This window comes from Carassius carassius, chromosome 39, assembly GCF_963082965.1.
Source record: "Carassius carassius chromosome 39, fCarCar2.1, whole genome shotgun sequence".
Lineage (NCBI taxonomy): Eukaryota > Metazoa > Chordata > Actinopteri > Cypriniformes > Cyprinidae > Carassius > Carassius carassius.
Genome location: NC_081793.1, coordinates 4,644,939 through 4,665,286, shown reverse-complemented (window position 1 = coordinate 4,665,286; position 20,348 = coordinate 4,644,939). Strand labels below are relative to the sequence as shown.

General features: G+C 37.4%; 1 protein-coding gene across 3 annotated transcripts in view; it reads left to right on the top strand.

The window, feature by feature from the left end:
• The window catches only part of LOC132121260 (protocadherin-15-like), a 224,751-nt gene that overhangs the window by 111,097 nt on the left and 93,306 nt on the right, over positions 1-20,348 (top strand). For all 3 annotated transcript variants that reach the window (XM_059530486.1, XM_059530485.1, XM_059530484.1), the window contains exons 14-17: positions 11,321-11,470; positions 12,382-12,575; positions 13,931-14,063; positions 15,038-15,117. In XM_059530486.1, the coding sequence (XP_059386469.1) occupies positions 11,321-11,470; positions 12,382-12,575; positions 13,931-14,063; positions 15,038-15,117 (557 nt within the window). The remainder of the gene's footprint in view (positions 1-11,320; positions 11,471-12,381; positions 12,576-13,930; positions 14,064-15,037; positions 15,118-20,348) is intronic.

The window sequence follows — 20,348 nt, the reverse complement described above, 5'->3', positions numbered from 1 at the left end:
CTGCATCCGACCACCTGAACGGAGTACTGGGGGAGGTCAAGGCCATCAGAGGTGAGACTAGTTGGCTGAAATTACGAATGAAACGTCGATAAAATTGGCGAACCCCAGAAACCGCTGTGGGGCCTTACAGGAATCTGGAGATGGCCAATATATCAAAGCCTTAACCTTGTCAGGATCCATACCTATTTCCTCGAACAATACAATATACCCTAGGAAGGGGACAGACTGTGTATACGCATATCTCCGCCTTGACAAAAAGCCCATTCTCGAGTAACCTCTGGAGCACTGCTCTGACGTGTTGAACATGTTCCTGGAGAGATGAGGAAAAAATCAGTATGTAATCCAGGTAAATATATATAAACTGATCTACAATGTCTCTCAACACGTCATTAACGAGTGCTTGGAAAACCCCTGGCGAGTTGGAGAGCCCGAACGGCATCCCCAAATATTCAAAGTGCCCTCTAGGGGTGTTAAAGGCAGTTTTCCATTCACCCCCCTTCCTGATGCGGACCAAATGATAAGCGTTACGTAAATTCAATTTTATGAATACGGATGCTCCCTGTAACCTCTCGAAAGCTGAAGACATCAACGGTAACGGATAGGTGTTCTTTATCGTGATGTTGTTCAGCACTCGGTAGTCAATAGGTCGCAGAGAACCATCCTTCTTACCCGCAAAAAAGAATCCCGCCCCCGCTGGAGAAGAGGAAGGGCGGATGAACCTCGATGCCAAGGAATCAGAAATGTATTTCTCCATGGCCTCCCTCTCCGGAATAGAAAGAGAGTAAAGCTTGCCTTTAGGCGGAGACTTACCTGGCACTAAATCTATAGCACAGTCGTAGGGACGATGTGGAGGAAGAGAAGCAGCACGGGACTTACTGAACACCTCCTTCAGGTCCAAGTACTCTGCGGGCACGTTTGATAACACCATGGTCTCTTTGCTGAAAGACAGAAACAGGCACAACAGGACAAGCAGAAACCAGACAAGACTCATGACAACTTTCACTCCACAAGGTGACTGTGTTGGAACCCCAATCCACTCGTGGATTATGTTTGATTAACCAGGGGTGACCTAAAACAATGGGAGCTACAGGGGTGTCCATGAGGTAAAAGGATATGGTTTAACTGTGGTTGCCTGAGGTGAGCAGAGTTATGGGTTCAGTGTAGTGGGTGACGTGTGGCAGTTCCTGGCCATTGAGTGCGGTGACATGGATGGGATGAGACACAGGAAGGACTGGAAGGTTCAAGTGACGTGCAAGGAGAGAGTCAATGAAATTACCTTCAGCCCCAGAGTCCAGAAGGGTGTGACAGTAGTGAGTGTGGTTCTCCCACCGCAGTTTCACCGGAAGGAGAGTCAATGATGTGGTTGAGGACTTCCCGGCGGAGATCCCACCCAATAGTAGCCTCAAACTTACTACCGGGCTGGCTCTTTTTACCGGGCAGGAATGGATGGAATGCTCAGAGCCACCGCAATATAAGCATAGTCCTTGGGACCTCCGCTGCTCTCTCTCCCTCCGGGAAAGCCGAGCTCTACCCACCTGCATGGGTTCGTGATCGTCGACGGGACCGACCATGTTCTCTCGACTCGAGCGGCCCCTTTCCAGAGAGACGTAATGGCGTGTACGACTGACTTGTCTACCCAGGCTGTTAATCCGAGCGTCCACCCGGAGTGCCAGGTCGATTAGGCCGTTGAACGTTGTGGGCAGCTCGAGGAGGTAGATCTCCTTCTGAACACGGTCGGCCAGCCTATGCAGGAATCGATCCCACTGCGCCGCCTCGTTCCACTGGCACGCGGCCGCCAGGGTGCGGAACTGAATGGAATAGTCCGCCACCGATGATTCTCCTTGTTTGAGGTCCGAGAGCTGGTGAGTGGCCTCCCTGCCGGCCGCGGCTCGATCGAACACCCATTTCATTTCTTCGGAGAAGGCGTGGAACGAGGGGCAACACGGATGTTGATTCTCCCACACCGCTGTCGCCCATAAGGTGGCCCTGCCAGAGAGTAGGGTAAGAGCAAACACAACCTTGGACTCCTCTGTCGCGAAGGTGCGGGGCTGTAATGAAAAAAAGGAATGGAACATTTGTTAAGGAAAGTCTTGCAAAAGTTTGGCTCACCGGAGTAACTCTCTGGCGCCGGAAGTGGCCGCTCTGGCCGGAAGTGGTCGTGGGAGGTCTCCCGGGGGACGGGCGGCGCAGGCGGTGCGTTGGGCGCAGTTGGAGAGGTGAGTTGATGAATCCGTTGGGTGAGCTCGGACACCTGTGTCACCAGCGCTTGGATCGCGTGTCCGGTGTTCACGATGCTCTCCTGCTGCTGATCCATGCAGTTGACGCTGTGGTGAATGAATTCAGACAGTGAAGTGGTGCTCGCTGCTTCCATGTTTGGTGAGAGCGTTCTGTAATGACTGGGTGAAGGAATGGCAGGAAGCAAGTGCGAGATTAATGATATTTAATGAAGACAATGATACAGACAGTACTTGAGACACAAACAACGCTAGGAGGAATGCACAGTCCAAGATGGTGGTGATGAGTGACGAATCCGGAAGGCGGAGGTGAGTAGGCAGCAGGAGAGGGTGACACAGGAACTGCGGGGAAGCGAGCCGAAGGTAAGTGGTGTTGCTTGGTGGTGGGTTGTGTAGAGTGGACGGGGTTCCGGGGAGGTTCCGGACATCCAATGCAGAAACACACAAGAAGGCAAAGCATAGTTCATAAACATGAAACAACGCTCTCACGAACACAAGACGCTAGACAATCCAATATATAGGGATGAGTAATGAGTGACAGCTGTTGCTGATGACAATTAACGGAGACGCCCACAAACTAATCAGTGCTGGCGCGTAACACATAGACTTCACCCACAAAGTGCAAAACCCAGAGATCACGGTTTACCCACCGTGACATTTCCATATTCGTGATGTTGCCCATTTGAAGCTTAACTATTATTCATGAGGTAAATAGGCTGTGTAGTTCACGCGTGTTTCAGTATCGATAAAAAAAATCATAAATAACAATATGTCAAAGTACTAACGCTGAATGTCTGGTGAACGACTGCTGTTTCCGGTGAATATGTGCACGAGGCACCAGCGCGATCAAACAGCTGAAACAAATAATACTTAATTTTTGGTCACACATAAGGCATAATTCAAAAATGCAAAGTGTTGGTAGTTTGAAAAATCAAGAATAATAACAGACTTAATACTAATTATTGCTAAATGCTGGACCGCTCCCATTTCACTCTGTATATGGAACCTGAAGATTTATTTTATATATAGATATATATATATATATATATATATATATGTAATATGAAGAGTTCAGATGCAAAAGCCTCTAAGTGCCATCTGAAATTTTCATCTAAAATTAGGATTTTTATCAAACTCCTATGCTTAGGTTGAGTCATTTTACTTTAATGGCAATGTGCAGGTCCTTTTCCAGGCTATTAAAGTGAAATAACTGAACATAAATATAGGAGCCTGATAAAAATCCAAATTTTAGATGAAAATTTCAGATGGCATTTAGAGGCTTTTGCATCTGAACTCTTCATATATATATATATATATATACATAAATGTGTATATACATAGGCCTTATATTTATTTACTGTTTAATAAAAATAGCATGCATATGATCCTTTATGTAAAGGTCTTCTTTTAATTTTTGTTTAGTAGACCGTAGCCTAAGACTATCCTACATTTTGAAATTAACAAATTGTACATTTTTTTATGTTTTTTTTTTAAATGTTACAATGTTATATCATAATGTTATTGTTGTTTTACTTCCTTCTTTTATCTCATTTTACAATTACATTCATTTCGCAATCTGTCCCTTTGCGCCACCTGGCGGTAGTTTCGCGAATGATTTTAACACGCGACTGAATTACAGTTACCGCCGCAGTAAGGCCCAGATAGGCTGTCCACCTACTGTACATACCATTATTTTCCATCTGTCTTTTTTCTCTGCTAGCTGTTTTACCAGTTTTCCTGACAGTAGTTGTTCGCTAACCTTCATTCTCAGTTGCATATACACATGAAATCACTTATGCAGTAATGGTGCATTTCAGTAATGCAGCTCACTTACTCTTACTGGAGGCGCACATCCTTGAATTTTTTTTTTCAAGCAGAGGGGATCGACATGAAGGACTCCACCTGGAGCTAACTGAGATGTCTGAGCTGTCTAGTTTGACGTGCCAAACTTTGCACATGTGATAAGCTCAGCTCTTGAAGAGCCTCGCTGAAGTGATGTCATGACTCCACGTTTGAATTCTCTCTTAAATTTGGCTAACACTGTTTCCGTGGCAACAGCAGTTTCCAATTTCACCATTATTTGTTAAGGTACAGTACACTCTAAAGACTTCCTAATTTGCCAGTTGTACGTAGATGTCACAACTTTTAAATGAACTAGTTTCAGCCAAAACATTGTCAGACTTGACGCAAAATGATACCTCAGTGTTGTATTTAATAAATCCAGATGTTTTTGGCTGTTTTTATTACTGCAGGAGCTTCAGCTTCTTTATTAGAATGATACTGTGAAGAGAAGTCAGGAAATTGTGTGAGAGAAAAAGGAGTGGCATCGGATAATTGACAGAAATCACTGAAATAGGTGTCCTGAGGAATCACATCTGACAGCAATCAGGATTAAGGTCCTAATAAACTCACAGCAAATTTAATTTTCAGTCTTCGCTTAGGGGTAAAAATTACTTTTAAATATTGTTGCAGCGCTGCACCGTTTGCCAACATTGTTGCTATCAATTAGAATTACTACAGTACTTCATTTTCTACTAAAAATAATTTCTCCAGTGTGTTCATGGTTTTACATCTGATCTCAGAACAGAAGAAATTAAACAGAAAAGATTTCCATGTCAAAGTGGGCGGAACCCCAGAACTTCAAATACCAATTGCATAATCGACACGGACCAATGATTCATTACAAAAATTTCAATTTGACAAGTTGTTTCAAACTTTCTAAATGAACTCCAAACGTACATCATTTTGACCTGATTTTGTTCAAAATGATGTCAGACCAGTTCTGTGATTTTGCGAAGTATATGAGGGTCTTTAGATTTCACCAAACTAAATAATTTCAGCCCAGTTTAGAACAGGTTAAGCAGGTTCAGAATGCTCATTCTCTATCAACTCAGGAACATGGAGTGAATCAGTTTGATTCACTTTTCATGAGAAAATTGCCATGATTTGCTTCTCTAATGAACATTAAGAGATTGTTATGAAAAAACCTTGAGTTTAACACAGCTGCTGCCAAAGTTTGAGACGGCAGCTAAAATAAAATATTTGACTTTATTAATTCAAGTGAATCAACTGAATTTATTAAATTATCAATGTTTAAAGGTTCATAAAGAGCATAAAATAAAACATGTTAACTTAGCAATTTTAAAAGCTTTATATATTCTAAAAGTTTATAATTTTGTCAAAATATAATTGCTTAAGTGTTAATATACTCTAAACTGCCTTAAAGATAAGTGACTTATTTCATCAGATGTCACTTTGCTCAAAGCTTTTTTTTAATAAAAACAAACAAACAAACAAAATAAACAACAACGACAAAAAATGGTTAGCCATGTAGGGTAAGTCAGCATGCCAATGAACATCACTGAAAACCAATCCATCTTCTTTAACCCCTCCAAAATAACTGAATCTCCTAAAGTTTACCACAAATTCACCTGGACAGCCACTGTCTCCTTCATTTGTTTTTCAACTGTGAAACAGCAGCCTTGTGAACAAACAAATGAATACAGAGTATGTGCGGTTAAACAGTTGCATAGGGAATGCATTGTATGCAAACCGTAGCGTACACGTAAAGACCGAAGTATTCTTTGGGCTTATCACTAGACTTTTTTTCACTATGCTTTCATGCTGAAAAGACCTTTGTGCCGATTCTATAGGAGTGTGTAATTATGGTATGAGAACACTAAATTGTGGCAGAGGCTGTGAATGAATGCTGATTCTCAGTCAGATGTGTGTCGCTGTCAGCTCATGGGAAATGGGCTGCAGGACTTAACATTCACTGCACTGCGCCTCATGCCCGCTGAGCACCGATTCATTCAGAAACTGAAACCAGCTGGTCTCGTCTGAGGGAACAGAGGAGTTCAGGTCCCGTCGGTGATGTTAACTGTGCAGTGTTAGGCTAGCATGTCACAAACAAATGGCTGCTTTGGGATGCCATTATCTGTTTTGCGACAAGATAAACTTTGTTTGCCGGAGCAATGGAATTTCAAGTATCTCATTTGTCCTGTCTTTGTAGCCGATAAACATTGTTTCCATTCGTTTAAATGAGTCTGTTGGGCCACGTTGTTATACCCATGACATGGTTAATTTGGAGGAAATTGTTCTCTGAAATAACAAAGAGGAAAGTATTGCGCTTGCAGCTGATTTTTTTTAGATACATCCTTGAGTAGCGTTTCAAGGCTAACCATTATAAAAATTTACTGTGGTGACCATTGTTTCTGCCAAAAACTATGCACTATTGGGTATCAGTAAAATGTGCAAACACTAGCTGCTACAATGCTTGTTGTAAAGTTGTAAACTTACCAGAGTGTTGATGGTGGGGAATTACGTCCATAATAGACTTCTTTTCATAGCAAACTAGAAAGTCAGCTATCAAAATATAGTTTCTGAAAGTCTGCTGTCATACTAGAAAGTTTCATTCCTGTCCAGTATCTGTACTATTTCCCTCCTGAACAACCCATTGTCACTCCAAAGGCGTCAAAAACCGAAGCATGGTCAAGCGCCGCTAGCATCACTTTTATGATGGCAAATGTGCCTCTCCGCATCGCAGTTTCGGCGCACTACGACCTTCATTGCTTTCAGTGGGAAACTTTTGGCGTCAGAATTTCAACGCGAGGACATGAGATGTTTATCGCTATGAAATCACGTTCAAGAAGTCTCATTCAGCACACATTGCGATACTTGCCATCAGTTCCACAGTTTGGGGGAGTAGTCGTAAATACAGTCTTTTAATGGCTTTTATAAAATGTATTCTGTCTTCTTTATTAATCAGATTAGCACCATATGTTTAATCGCTGTATTATATCGGTCATCCGTGGCTGTCTTTGAGTTTCATTGTGTTTAAATAAATGAACACAGCTGCTAATTAGTGTGATTAAACTCTATCGGTCACGTGACGTGCCATAGACCTTCGATCCGTTTTATATTAATTACAGGTTCAATGATGTAAGTTGTTTTTGTTGTAAAATCATGGTAATCACGACACTTACAATAGTAATAAATTAAATTTGAAGTTAAAACACAGTAAACGGGACATTAACCATGTTTTTACCACAGTAACTGTAGTTTTACTATGGTATATTAATAATCAATACAACAATACAATAATCACCAAACCAGCTGTTTGTATCACTGTAATATAGTGTTTTTATGTGTTTTTATATGGCAGATATCACAGTAATCATATGTTCTGTACCATGCTTTTAATATCTTTTAATGTAAATCAAAAAAACAAAAACAAATTAAAAATAAATAAATAATAAAAAAAATGTATTTTTCCATCTTGCAGTTCATTCAAATCAGTTTATATCTAAATATTTTGCTCACAGATCATTATTAACATTCTGTATATAATTCAATTTTATTTTCTTTCCCCTTTTTTATTATTTGTATTTTTATTTTTAGCTGAAAAGACGTAAAGGCAGTCAGCCCAGTGGGGTTTCTGGAGAGGTATTCCTTCAGAAATGGAGAAGACAGAAAGCTGCGGAGGCAGACATTTGCAGCAGTAAATCTGTGATAGTTTGTCCCTTTTATCAAACATTCCTGCTGTTATAATTTGTACAGCATTTGTTGTTTCTTAAACTGTTGCACTGTCCAAATACCCACACTTGTCATCTTTGCACTTGACCACTTGATTACTTATTTGACATCTTTCCTGTATTTGGCCTAGTGTTCGAGTGAGCATGATGACCATAAGTGTGTGTCGAACTTTTCATGACCTGATGACTGTGTTTCCCAATTCTGGTCCTGGAGAACCCCAACACTGCACGGTTTTGGTGTCTCTCTTATCTGACAAACACACTTTTGAGGTCTTGGAGTCTTCACTGATGAGCTGATGAGTTGAATCAGGTGTGTTTGATCAGGGAGACATCTCAAATGTGCAGTGTTGGGGTTCTCCAGGACCAGGATTGGGAGGCACTGCCTTATGGGACACACTTATGTGTTTACAGAGATTTTTAATATCTAATTATCAATTTTCACATACTGTACATTGGACAGCTTTCTGTGACCTCTTGTAAGATCTCGGCAAAAAGTCTGACGATTTATTCCAAAACATGATGCATGATGGGATATACTAAGCGTTGTATAGTGCTCCGGAGCAGTATTGGAGAGGTTTAGTGTGTGTTAAGGATGCTGTGCTTTGGCATTATTAAGACTGAGAACAGTCACGTACACACACTCTCAAGTGGCCAAGACTGTAAGTGTGGGTATCTGGACAGGGTCAAAGTCTTAAAAATGAACCCTAAACACAGTCGCACATCACAGTCTTAATTCAGTTTAACACTTGTATGATATTGTACAAGCCCCAGGACTGTCTCATCTGACACTATCAAAATAATTCATATGACTATAGCTTGCTATTAATTACTTGCTTTTAATAATGGATGTATTTAACATTTAATTATACAGCATCTTTACAGAGGCTGCTTTTATGGTCTAAACAAAACCCAGTGTAATGTACAAGTTGCATGTAATTTAATAATATTATAGTGTATCCCATCATGCATCATGTTTTGGAATAAATCGTCAGACTTTTTGCCGAGATCTCACAAGAGGTCACAGAAAGCTGTCCAATGTACAGTATGTGAAAATTGATAATTAGATATTAAAAATCTCTAATCACATAAGTGTGTCCCATAAGGCAGTGGCTCCCAATCCTGGTCCTGGAGAACCCCAACACTGCACATTTGAGATGTCTCCCTGATCAAACACACCTGATTCAACTCATCAGCTCATCAGTGAAGACTCCAAGACCTCAAAAGTGTGTTTGTCAGATAAGAGAGACACCAAAACAGTGCAGTGTTGGGGTTCTCCAGGACCAGGATTGGGAAACACAGTCATCAGGTCATGAAAAGTTCGACACACACTTATGGTCATCATGCTCACTCGAACACTAGGCCAAATACAGGAAAGATGTCAAATAAGTAATCAAGTGGTCAAGTGCAAAGATGGCAAGTGTGTGTATTTGGACAGTGCAACAGTTTAAGAAACAACAAATGCTGTACAAATTATAACAGCAGGAATGTTTGATAAAAGGAACAAACTATCACAGATTTACTGCTGCAAATGTCTGCCTCCGCAGCTTTCAGTTTTCTCCATTTCTGAAGGAATACCTCTCCAGAAACCCCACTGGGCTGACTGCCTTTACGTCTTTTCAGCTAAAAATAAAAATACAAATAATAAAAAAGGGGAAAGAAAATAAAATTGAATTATATACAGAATGTTAATAATGATCTGTGAGCAAAATATTTAGATATAAACTGATATGAATGAACTGCAAGATGGAAAAATACACTTTTTATTATTTATTTACTTTTAATTTGTTTGATTTTTTTTTTGGATTTACATTAAAAAGTATTAAAAGCATGGTATAAAACATATGATCATTGTGATATCTGTCATATAAAAGCACAAAAACACTAACATTACAGTGATACAAACATAGCTGGTTTGGTGATTATTGTATTGTTGTATTGTTGTATTGATTATTAATATACCATAGTAAAACTACAGTTACTGTGGTAAAAACATGGTAAATGTCCCGTTTACTGTGTTTTAACTTCACATTTCATTTATTACTATTTTAAGTGTCGTGATTACCATGATTTTACTACAAATACAACTTACATTGAACCTGAAATTAATATAAAATGGATCGAAGGTCTATGGCACGTCACGTGACCGATAGAGTTTAATCACACTAATTAGCAGCTGTGTTCATTTATTTAAACGCAATGAAACTTAAAGACAGCCGCGGATGACCGATATAATACAGCGATTAAACATATGTCGCTAATCTGATTAATAAAGAAGACAGAATACATTTTATAAAAGGCATTAAAAGAGTGTATTTACGACTACTCCCCCAAACTGTGGAACTGATGGCAAGTATCGCGATGTGTGCTGAGTGAGACTTCTTGAACGTGATTTCATAGCGATAAACATCTCATGTCCTCGCGTCGAAATTCTGACGCCAAAAGTTTCCCACTGAAAGCAATGAAGGTCGTAGTGCGTCGAACCTACTACGCGAAGAGGCACATTTGGCGTCATAAAAGTGAGAATGGGTTGTCCTGAAGTAATGTGCGATTTATATATATATATATATATATATATATATATATATATATATATATATATATATAAGAAAAAAAAAACACCTGGAGACATGTTTAGTTGTATACAAAAATGTCTGCATTTTTGGAGCCTGAAACCACTAGACTACATGCTTGTGTTCGTGTTGCAGAAGCTAATTGGCCTATTAGCTTTACTAAAAAAGATACAAAATTACTTACAAAAAACAAAAATGTTTGTATACAGCGTGCAAGGTTTTTCCGACTGAAATTTTTTTTTTTTTTCACATTTTTGTTTAAAAAAATAATGGATTCATTTCCAAACATATCTACAGTATATATATATATATATATATATATATATATATATATATATATATATATATATATATATATATTTAGCATATATTATGTAACATGAAAATAAATAATATAAATTGTGTGTTTATATAGGCCAGTATCACCTTTATATTTTCATTGCCATAAAACAATTACATATCCTACCATCAGTTATTAACATGTTTTAATTTGTGTTGTCTTATATTCATGATATTTGACTTGACTACTTCCTTCTGTGCTCGAGTGTCAGCTCTTTCATTCCATGTGGAGGTCGACAAAAACACTTTGCCCTTCCCACAGTGCCGTCCACAACCTCTCTGTGATATCCCATTAGTCTAGTTGACAGCTAGTGAGGCAGTTGGGAGTACCGCCAATGGACTGTACACTCAGCGCAAGAGTATTCATTTGAATAATTTGCCTTCACAATAAGCAAAGGGAAAATGTGTGAGGCTATCTGGGTGTTATATCACAGTATCTGTTTGCCACTGTATAGTTAGCAGCAATTTTCAACATTTGCTTTTAACTTTTCTTTTTTTTTTAAATGGCTGTTTTACAGTGATTTTTCTGTGCACAATATGCAATTATGAAATCAAGAAGCATATGTGCTTCCTCCCATTGCGTTGAATGTGTTTCACTCTGTCTCACGGTCTGATATTAACAGTTTTGTTACTTCTATTGTAGATGACTGCCTCAGATGGAGTTCAGGAGAGCTTTCCAGTCACTGTCAATATCACTGTGATTGACGCCAATGACAACACGCCTGCCTTCCCCAACGTCTCCTATAGTGTGAATGTTTATACAGACATGCAGCCTGGAGACACAGTCTTACAGGTAATCAATAAGATACTTTCCCATTGCAATAAAATCACTTCTATAACAGCATTTTGTTTGGTCTTCCAAAAACAGGCATAAGCATGCTTTAAACAAATCATGAATTTACTTGAAGGCTTATTGTCTGACAGTATATTTTGAGTTGTGCTTTATATACTTTATACAGTAGAAAATGCAATTAAAAAATATCTCTGAAAATATGTATTTTATAAAATTTTGCTTCTCAGATGCATTGATTTCTTTCCTGAAAAACATGGCAAAATCTTATTTGCAGAGCTTTTCACCCTCAATCCATTCATTTGAATTAATGGTTGTAGTTCCCACATTTATGAGGGGCTTATTGCTGCAATAATTGCTCAGATCTCTGTTTAATCTTTGTCTTAATGGGAACTTTGAAATGTGAGCAGAAATGATTTCTTTGCTATCAGAACATGAGCAGGGCGTATATTTGCTCTGACATGCGGAAAGATTGACCCCAGAAGTCAAAATTAAAAAGTACAAGTTGTATCATCTAAAAGGTTAACTGCTCTATTATATGCTGCTAGTTGTCACTTCATAAAGGTTCTGAAACAAATTCTCATCTCCCTGTCTGTAGAACTAGTGAGTCAGCAGGTAATTCCAAAAAAAAAACATGTCTGGGTCACCTTTTACATTTCTTAAAATAAATAAATAAATAATAATAATAATAATAATAATAATCTAGTTATATTTTAGAGTCATAAAAATTGAATTATATATAAATTATATTATATAATTAATAATAAATTAATAATATATAAAATACAAGGACATGTACTTGGCAGGTTTTGTGATTCAGCCTGGTCCAGAGAGGAAGCTTGGACAGTGATGAACATGAATAAGCACCTTTGCATGTCCCCTCTGAAGTAACAGCTCCAATTTATTTCTTTCAGCTGACAGCAGTGGATGCTGATGAGGGTCCCAATGGGTTGGTGAGCTACAAAATCTTGGCGGGGGATCAGGGACATTTCACCATCAATGACTACACAGGAATAATCACTGTGCTGCCCAGTGTAAACCTGACCGTGGGCCGCTCCTATGCCCTCACCGTTAGGGCCTCTGACAACGGCCCTGCATCCCAGAGAAGGTAAATCAACTGAAAACCCAAAGAGGGTTGAAAAAGAGTACGTCTCTCACTCTGTAACAGAAGACTTGACCTAGCATGCCCAGTTTGAGATCAATACAATGCCACATGGTGACAGATTTTGCCTCGGAAATATCCCAGAGAACACTCTGCCGATATTGTCCCCTGCTCTTGTCCATCTGACACTTGGAAGAGCGGAAATTAAGGGCTTTTCACTCTAATTGCTGCTATCTCCCCTCCTGTCCAATTCATACCATCCACTGCCCTCTGTAATTCTTGCTGACTGCTGAATCAATACAGATGAAAGAAGCAGAAAGAGAATGAGGGCAAGCAAAGTTCAGGAAATGCATCTTTTCACTTTGCAAGTTTAAAAGCATCTAATATTCACAACAAATCAACCTGAATTCGAAGTTCTTCTCCACTACTTGGTTGAAATCCACTTCATTGAGGTAGAGAGGTTTATGGTGAAAGCTATTATATGTGTTGGACAGATGGCAGTTGAGCTGGTGAGCACCGGGTAGTTATTTCCATCTCTTATTTTTCTGTTTTAAAGTTTTATGAGAGTGCTGGCATCAAATTCATCATACTGGAAGATTTCCAAGATGAAAATACTCCCCGATCTAATTTGCTTCAACGACGTTGATGAGGGCCTTGATACAATGTGTCATAAAACAATGACAGTATCAGGTTTGGTTTTCATAAAAAATCCGAAAAAAACAACCTAAGCAATCTCACTGTCATTATTAGCTAGACTTACAGAAAAGTATTCAAATATAAAATTTTATAAATATGTGAATAATATTTTCTTTTAATTATCAAATTAATTATATATCGGTTATAAAAGAAATAATATATTATTAGTACATTATATATAATTAATAAATCAGTAATATAGAAAATTATATATTTATTGCTCAATAGAATTTTCTAGATTATTAATGTATTATTAATTATATAAAATATATTAATTATATATGAACATAGTTTATCTATATATAAATAATTTGAATTATTCAGAACCATATGAACTGCAAAATATGTATACAACAGTTAAATTAATATATATATATATATATATATATATATATATTAATTTAACTGTTGTATACATATTTTGCAGTTCATATGGTTCTGAATGATGCCTATTTAGACAGATCACTTGATTTTGGAATGCCATAGCATTTTAGGAGATTATATGTTGAAACTCGTTTTGCATTGCTGATTATTTTGTGGCTGGGGTGGCAGCTGGTTAGTAGCTGGAGGGGATGCATTAGCTATCATGCTGTTCCCCTTGATTGAGATACTTAATATGTTTGTCAAATAAAGGAATATAAATCATGTTCCTTTTGTTTCTTCAGAAGTTCCATCACTACGGTGTATATCGAAGTGCTGCCCCCCAACAATCAGAGTCCTCCCCGTTTCCCTCAGCTCATATACAGCCTGGAGGTCAGTGAGGCCATGAGGACTGGAGCCACACTGCTTAATATACAGGTGACTTACCCATCAGCTCCATGACCTGTGAGCTATTCCCTTTAGGGTGTTAATGTTTAAATAAAAACGTGAGAGTATCATTGATATTAATATTGTAATGATAAATATATGAATTATCTGTCAAAAGTTTTAAATTGTATTCAAAAATACACTAAAACAGTAATATTGTGAAAAATATTTACAATTTAAAAGAAATATTTAGTATTTAAATATATTTCAAATATTATCCCCATGATGGTAAAGCTAAATTTTCAGCAGCCGTTACTCTTCAGTCTGGCATCATCCTTTAGAAATCATTCTAATGATTGGTGATTTGGTGCTCACCTATTTTTAATTATCATCGGTGCTCAATTAAACATAATGGTTCTTATTCTTGTTAAAGCTGAAAACAAGGTCCAAAGATTTCAAAAACTTTTGTTAAGAATTCTTTGATAAATAGCAATTTCAAAAGAACAGTATTTATTTAAAATAGAATCTTTTGTAACATTATAAATATCCCTACTGTCACTTTTCATCAATTTAATGCATTCATGCTCAATAAAGTATTCAGTTCAATCAATCATATATATATATATATATATATATATATATATATATATATATATATATATATATTCTCATGTGACACTGATGACTAGTGATGACTAATAGAGTAATGATGCTGACACATGTGCAACACATGAATATACAATACAATAAATAAAATACCATATTATATATTTCACAATATTACTGTTTTAACAACCAGGCTTTTAAAAATCTGAAAATCTTAATTTAGTTTCCAAAACATTTGACCTGTACATTTATCAAAACATATTCATGTAACTTTTCACCAAACATTGATGTTAAAAAAAAAAAGAGAGAGAGATCATGGATATATGTGATGTATGTGTTTCCTGATCACAAAGTAGGGAGACTGTGTCTTTCTCATCATAATTGAATGAATACACAAAAACGCTTTTTGTCATTTGCAGGCAACCGACCGTGAAAGAGATCCCATTACATATACCATCCTCAGAGGAGATCCAAGCCACGTCTTTGAAGTCTCCCAAACGTAAGCTCGCTTTGAAAGGCCGCAAAACAGCTGCTCTGCCAAAAACCATCGTTTCTGGGGTTTGAATAAGCAGAAATGATATTGTAATTGTGATTCAGACACCCTCACACAATGATTTGCACTCAGAGAAAAAAAATAAAATAATAATAATAATAATTTCTCCGTGAAATATTTATGTTTAGGTTAGCCACGTCCTGACATGAACTGGATGCAGATTACATTGACACAAACATCATGCATAATTAATAAGTTCCGATGAAATTATTAATTCCTCCATTTCAAATAGCAGCTTAAGACATTTCAGCTTTTGCTTTGGGGTGAAGGACCGATAGTGCGTCAGTGTTTTCATAGCAAAACCTAGGATGCATTTTATTTTATTTACCACTCCATAAAACAAGTAAACAACATTAGGTGGCCGATATCTCTCACTCTCTTTCTTTAGTAAAGCATGTTATTCTCTGTAGTGTGCAGGGTACCAGGCATTTCAGTCATAACCTGGAGCAAAGCTTCTGATCCTGTTATCAGTTATTTAAGCAGGATATCACAAAAAGGACACACTTCTAATGAACCGCTACTGTTCTTTCAATAAGCAGCAAGTGAAGAACAGAACAAATGTAGATATATTGCTTAAACTACCTGAGCTTATCTCTCACAGTTACAGTTACCTTTTCTTTCTTTCCTCTCCTCCTTCCCACAATGCCTTCTGCTCCCCGCGGAGTTTATGATAGAGCTGTCTGTTTGAGGGGATTGTGTAACTCTGGAGTCTGGAAAAGTCTGGCTGGAGGGTGAATATGGTGATATAAAGTATATGTTTAAAAAGCACTTTCATGGGGGTTGGAAGTGTGTGGTTATCCTTTCATAAAGTAAGTGAAATCAGATTTTAAAGTGGAATTATTGAGAAAATAACTGTAATAGATTTTCAAGCAGAAGGAATGTAAAAGATTTAAATGGATTTTCTTTGACCTTCATGTCTGTCGTGAAACGTAATACCAGGTTGTGTCAGGGAATAAGTATATAAATACATACATTTTCTTTCCCGGTGTTAACCTCATTTATTTATTTACCCTTTTTTCACCCTTTTCACACTTAAACTAAATTAAACTATTCATGAGATAAACAAGATGACTGAAATGATCATAGACATTGATAAAAAACTTAATCCACGCATTTGTAACATTGCATGTCCTCAGAAGGAAATGCAGAGTTGTAGGTGCTACACACAGCCAGAAATAGCACAACTGCTTAGCATTCGATATATCATTGTGTGGCGAGTGGGGCGGGGCCGAGAGCCGTGGGAACGGGGCGAGCCCGGTGGAGTGATTGAGAAATGAGCGACACCTGCTCGACCCACCGGTCTCGAGTCCCACGGAGGAGATGGAAGGATATATAACAGGAGCGACGACCGTGAAGGACGAGAGAGGACCAGGCCTGGGTTTTAGTTGTGTTTGGTTTATATTTGTGCGCGACAGTCGCGACTGTTTTGTGTTTATTTTGTCATTAAATCTTACTTGATTTTCCGCCGGTTCCCGCCTCCGTCTTCCTGATGATTGTGAAGTTTGTACATCATTACAATCATATTTATTGTACTTGAATTCAAACAAGAATTTGAGGCCAAATTCCAATTTTTTTTTTTACTTTAATTGTACTAAATTTTAGTTCTGAAAGTGGAAATTTGATTAATGACATGACCCCTTTAAAACTGTGATGAAGTTAAAATCCCAAACAATTTCAGATATTATGGCAATAAATAAATACACTCCTGTTCCTTTTCATTAAAATACTTGAATATACATTTAAAATACTTATAATAACAATAATAAACTAAATATCATTACAAATGATGTTGTTCAGTAGTGGACTAATTTAGGGTGCATGCATACTCTTAGACATGTACAGATGATGCTTTGCTGTGAATGCATGATTAATATGCATAAGGTCCTCTGGAGCCTTGAAGATGCCACTTTGAATTAGTATTTTTTTTTCATTTGGGGAACGCATGACTGTCTGCAGTAGTGTCCACCCATCTCACAGATCCTCTGGGGGTTTTAGGGGACATATTGTGTCAAGGCAGAATGATTGGCTGTTTGAAAACATGAAAGGGTAAATTCACTTAATAGTGGCAGCACTTTTGAATTGTGATATTCCATTGCTCTATCTTATTCACTAAACACACACAATTCATTTAAGAAGGCGTTAAATGTGCTGAAATATTGCTATGCCATTTTGAAACCAAATTATTTTTAATCTTTTCTGCACAAATTAGGCCTGTAATAGAAGTACTTTGTTGCTGCAAATCTCAATTAATATCAAAATACTGACCACAGAAACTGGTCAGTAAATAGAATTTTATTTTAAAGAGATATTTGTGTACATTTTCTGTCAATAAGGACCACAGTTATTCTTCAAATTATGGAAAACAATTAAATGCTTAAATCATGAATAACAGAAAAGTGGATGGCATGAAAGTGTAATAAAATTAGTAGCTCTGGTTTTATAACTTGATAGTCATGAAAAAGTCTATATATTTAACTTTTAAGTATAAAATAATTTTCCTTTCTTTTTTTTTAGGATTCTGATGGTATTACAGTTTATGGTGGTTTTTCCCTGACTGTGCCTTTATATGAATCAGAATCCATAAAACAGTTGCAGAACCACTGATTTTTATCACGATCCAAACAAACATTTGTCAAACAAATTAGATTTTATAATTACAAAATTTGAAGCAGAAACAGAATAGTCTGACCTTATCTTTGTGAAATGATGCTACACAAAACTTTATCTACACACAGTGTTGGGGACATGTAACATGTAACGGCGTTACGTAATTTAATTACAAAATTATTGTAACTGTAATTAGTTACAGTTACTACGAAAAAATGAGTAATTAAATTAGTTACTTATGAAATTTTTAACGATTACAAAGGGGATTACATTTGAATATTTACACACATTCACATACAGATTTAACTGATTTCTTTCCCAAATTGCACTGACTATTCTGAGACATACCGCCCTAATAATTTCCGGGATGCGGAAACACAGTCTAGTTCGTAGAATCCAGTCATAAAAACGGAATGCCTAACGCGGACGGAATATGCCACATTTTGGATGACTAAATCAAAAGTAGGTCAGTACACTTGAATCAAAACATGACATTGACTAGTGTCTGTGAATATAAAGCCCCAAAAATGCAATATATGACTCCTGCACGTTACGCGTGTCTGTGGAAATCAGGCGCGGACTGGACACCGGGAGAACCGGGACAATTCCCGGTGGCCTGGCAGCCGATTTTGCCCCACTATTTAATATCATTATTGTGTTATTGCCGAATGTACTAAAGCGATCATTTGCGAATCCACCATTTGATAATTAAATCTCTAATACGTCATGAAGTGTTAGTCATGACTCGCGCGCTCTCCGAGCCTCCGCCAAATGGTTTGGTCAGACTCCGAGTAATCAATGAGAGAGAGAGAGAGAGAGAGAGAGAGAGAGAGAGGGGGAGAGAGGGAGAGAGAGAGAGAGAGAGAGAGGGAGAGAGAGAGAGAGAGAGGGAGAGAGAGGGAGAGAGAGGGAGAGAGAGAGAGAGAGAGAGAGAGGGAGAGAGAGGGAGAGAGAGGGAGAGGGAGAGAGAGGGAGAGAGAGAGAGAGAGAGAGAGAGAGAGAGGGGGGGAGAGAGGGAGAGAGAGAGAGAGAGAGAGAGAGGGAGAGAGAGAGAGGGAGAGAGAGGGAGAGAGAGGGAGAGGGAGAGAGAGGGAGAGAGAGAGAGGGAGAGAGAGGGAGAGAGAGAGAGAGAGAGAGAGAGAGAGAGAGAGAGAGAGAGAGAGAGAGAGAGAAAATAGAGTGGACTGCTGGAGCAGAGAAGCAGAACTCCTGTTCAGGGTTTCAGGTCAGTTTCATCTGTAAAGATGCTTTTTTGTCTTTGTTTTTTTAATTTATTTAATCAAGCAGCAGCACGTTGCTCATCAGTCATCACTCAAAATACTATATAAAGGACATCATTATTAGCAGTTGTAATGTTACAGTAGGAATTTATCTGAAAAAAATTCAGATTTTTTTATAGGTTTAGGGGGAGCTACGACCGACAACAACACAACCCTTACGAAAATTTACATTTTAATATTTAACTATAAATCAAGAGAAAATGGTTACTATTGTTTAACTGTGGTAACCAAAAATGTAAAATTATTTTACAAATGTATTTATTTAAAAATAAATACAAATCCATTTGCAAAAAAACAAAAACAAAACAAGGTTATTTTACTTTTATATAGGCTAATAAAAGCAAGGTTAATTTTTTTAAGGGGAAAACATGACTCGTGTACAGTATTAGGATTTTTCTATAAAGATATTGTAGTATTGTAGAGTATTGTATTATAAAGTATAGTTTTGTTCAATCTTGAGTATTAAAGTCATGAGAGAGATGGATAACAGGGCAAAATAAAGAGACTGAAGAGAAAAATGGAAGTGAAGGTGCAGTTCAGGAGAGAACTTTTAATTATTTTGCATGTCCCCAAATTAAGGATTTAAACCTATTTTTATGTCAGGTCCATACAAAAAAATAGTTTTGTCCATTAATTTGTTTGTATGAGTTTGAATTTTCCAGTCTGAATTTTTTTCCCCTTCCGCCCCTCCTGTAAATTAATGGAGAAACAGTTTATTTACTACACATGCCTACTGAAACTCACAGTGTTTTCAACCTCTGCTGCCTCAATATACGAGTACACGAGCACATAAACATAATTTCTAGAACTGCTTTGTGTCACTTAATGTGCATTTTACTTATTTTGAGAAAACTATCATCATATACAGAGACAGCAGTTTCAAAAAAACACCAATGTTTCAGGAGTTTATTACACAGAATATGTCACATGCTTATTAGATAACTGTATTTAAGTTGATGTATATGCTTTTATTTATTATTCTTTAATTTTCACAAATTTAGAAAAGTAATCAAAAAGTACTCAAAAGTAATTAGTTACATTACTTTAATAAAGTAATTGAAAAAGTTACACTACTATTACATTTTAAACAGGGTAACTTGTAATCTGTAACCTATTACATTTCCAAAGTAACCTTCCCAACACTGTCTACACAAAATAAAAAAACACAGATAGACTGAATGAGATGTACGTAAATTCACTCTCTGACAGCAGATGGCATTTATGGAACAGCAGAAATACAGCGTTTTCCATTTTATTTTATTTTATTTTTTTTACTTGCTACTGGGATTT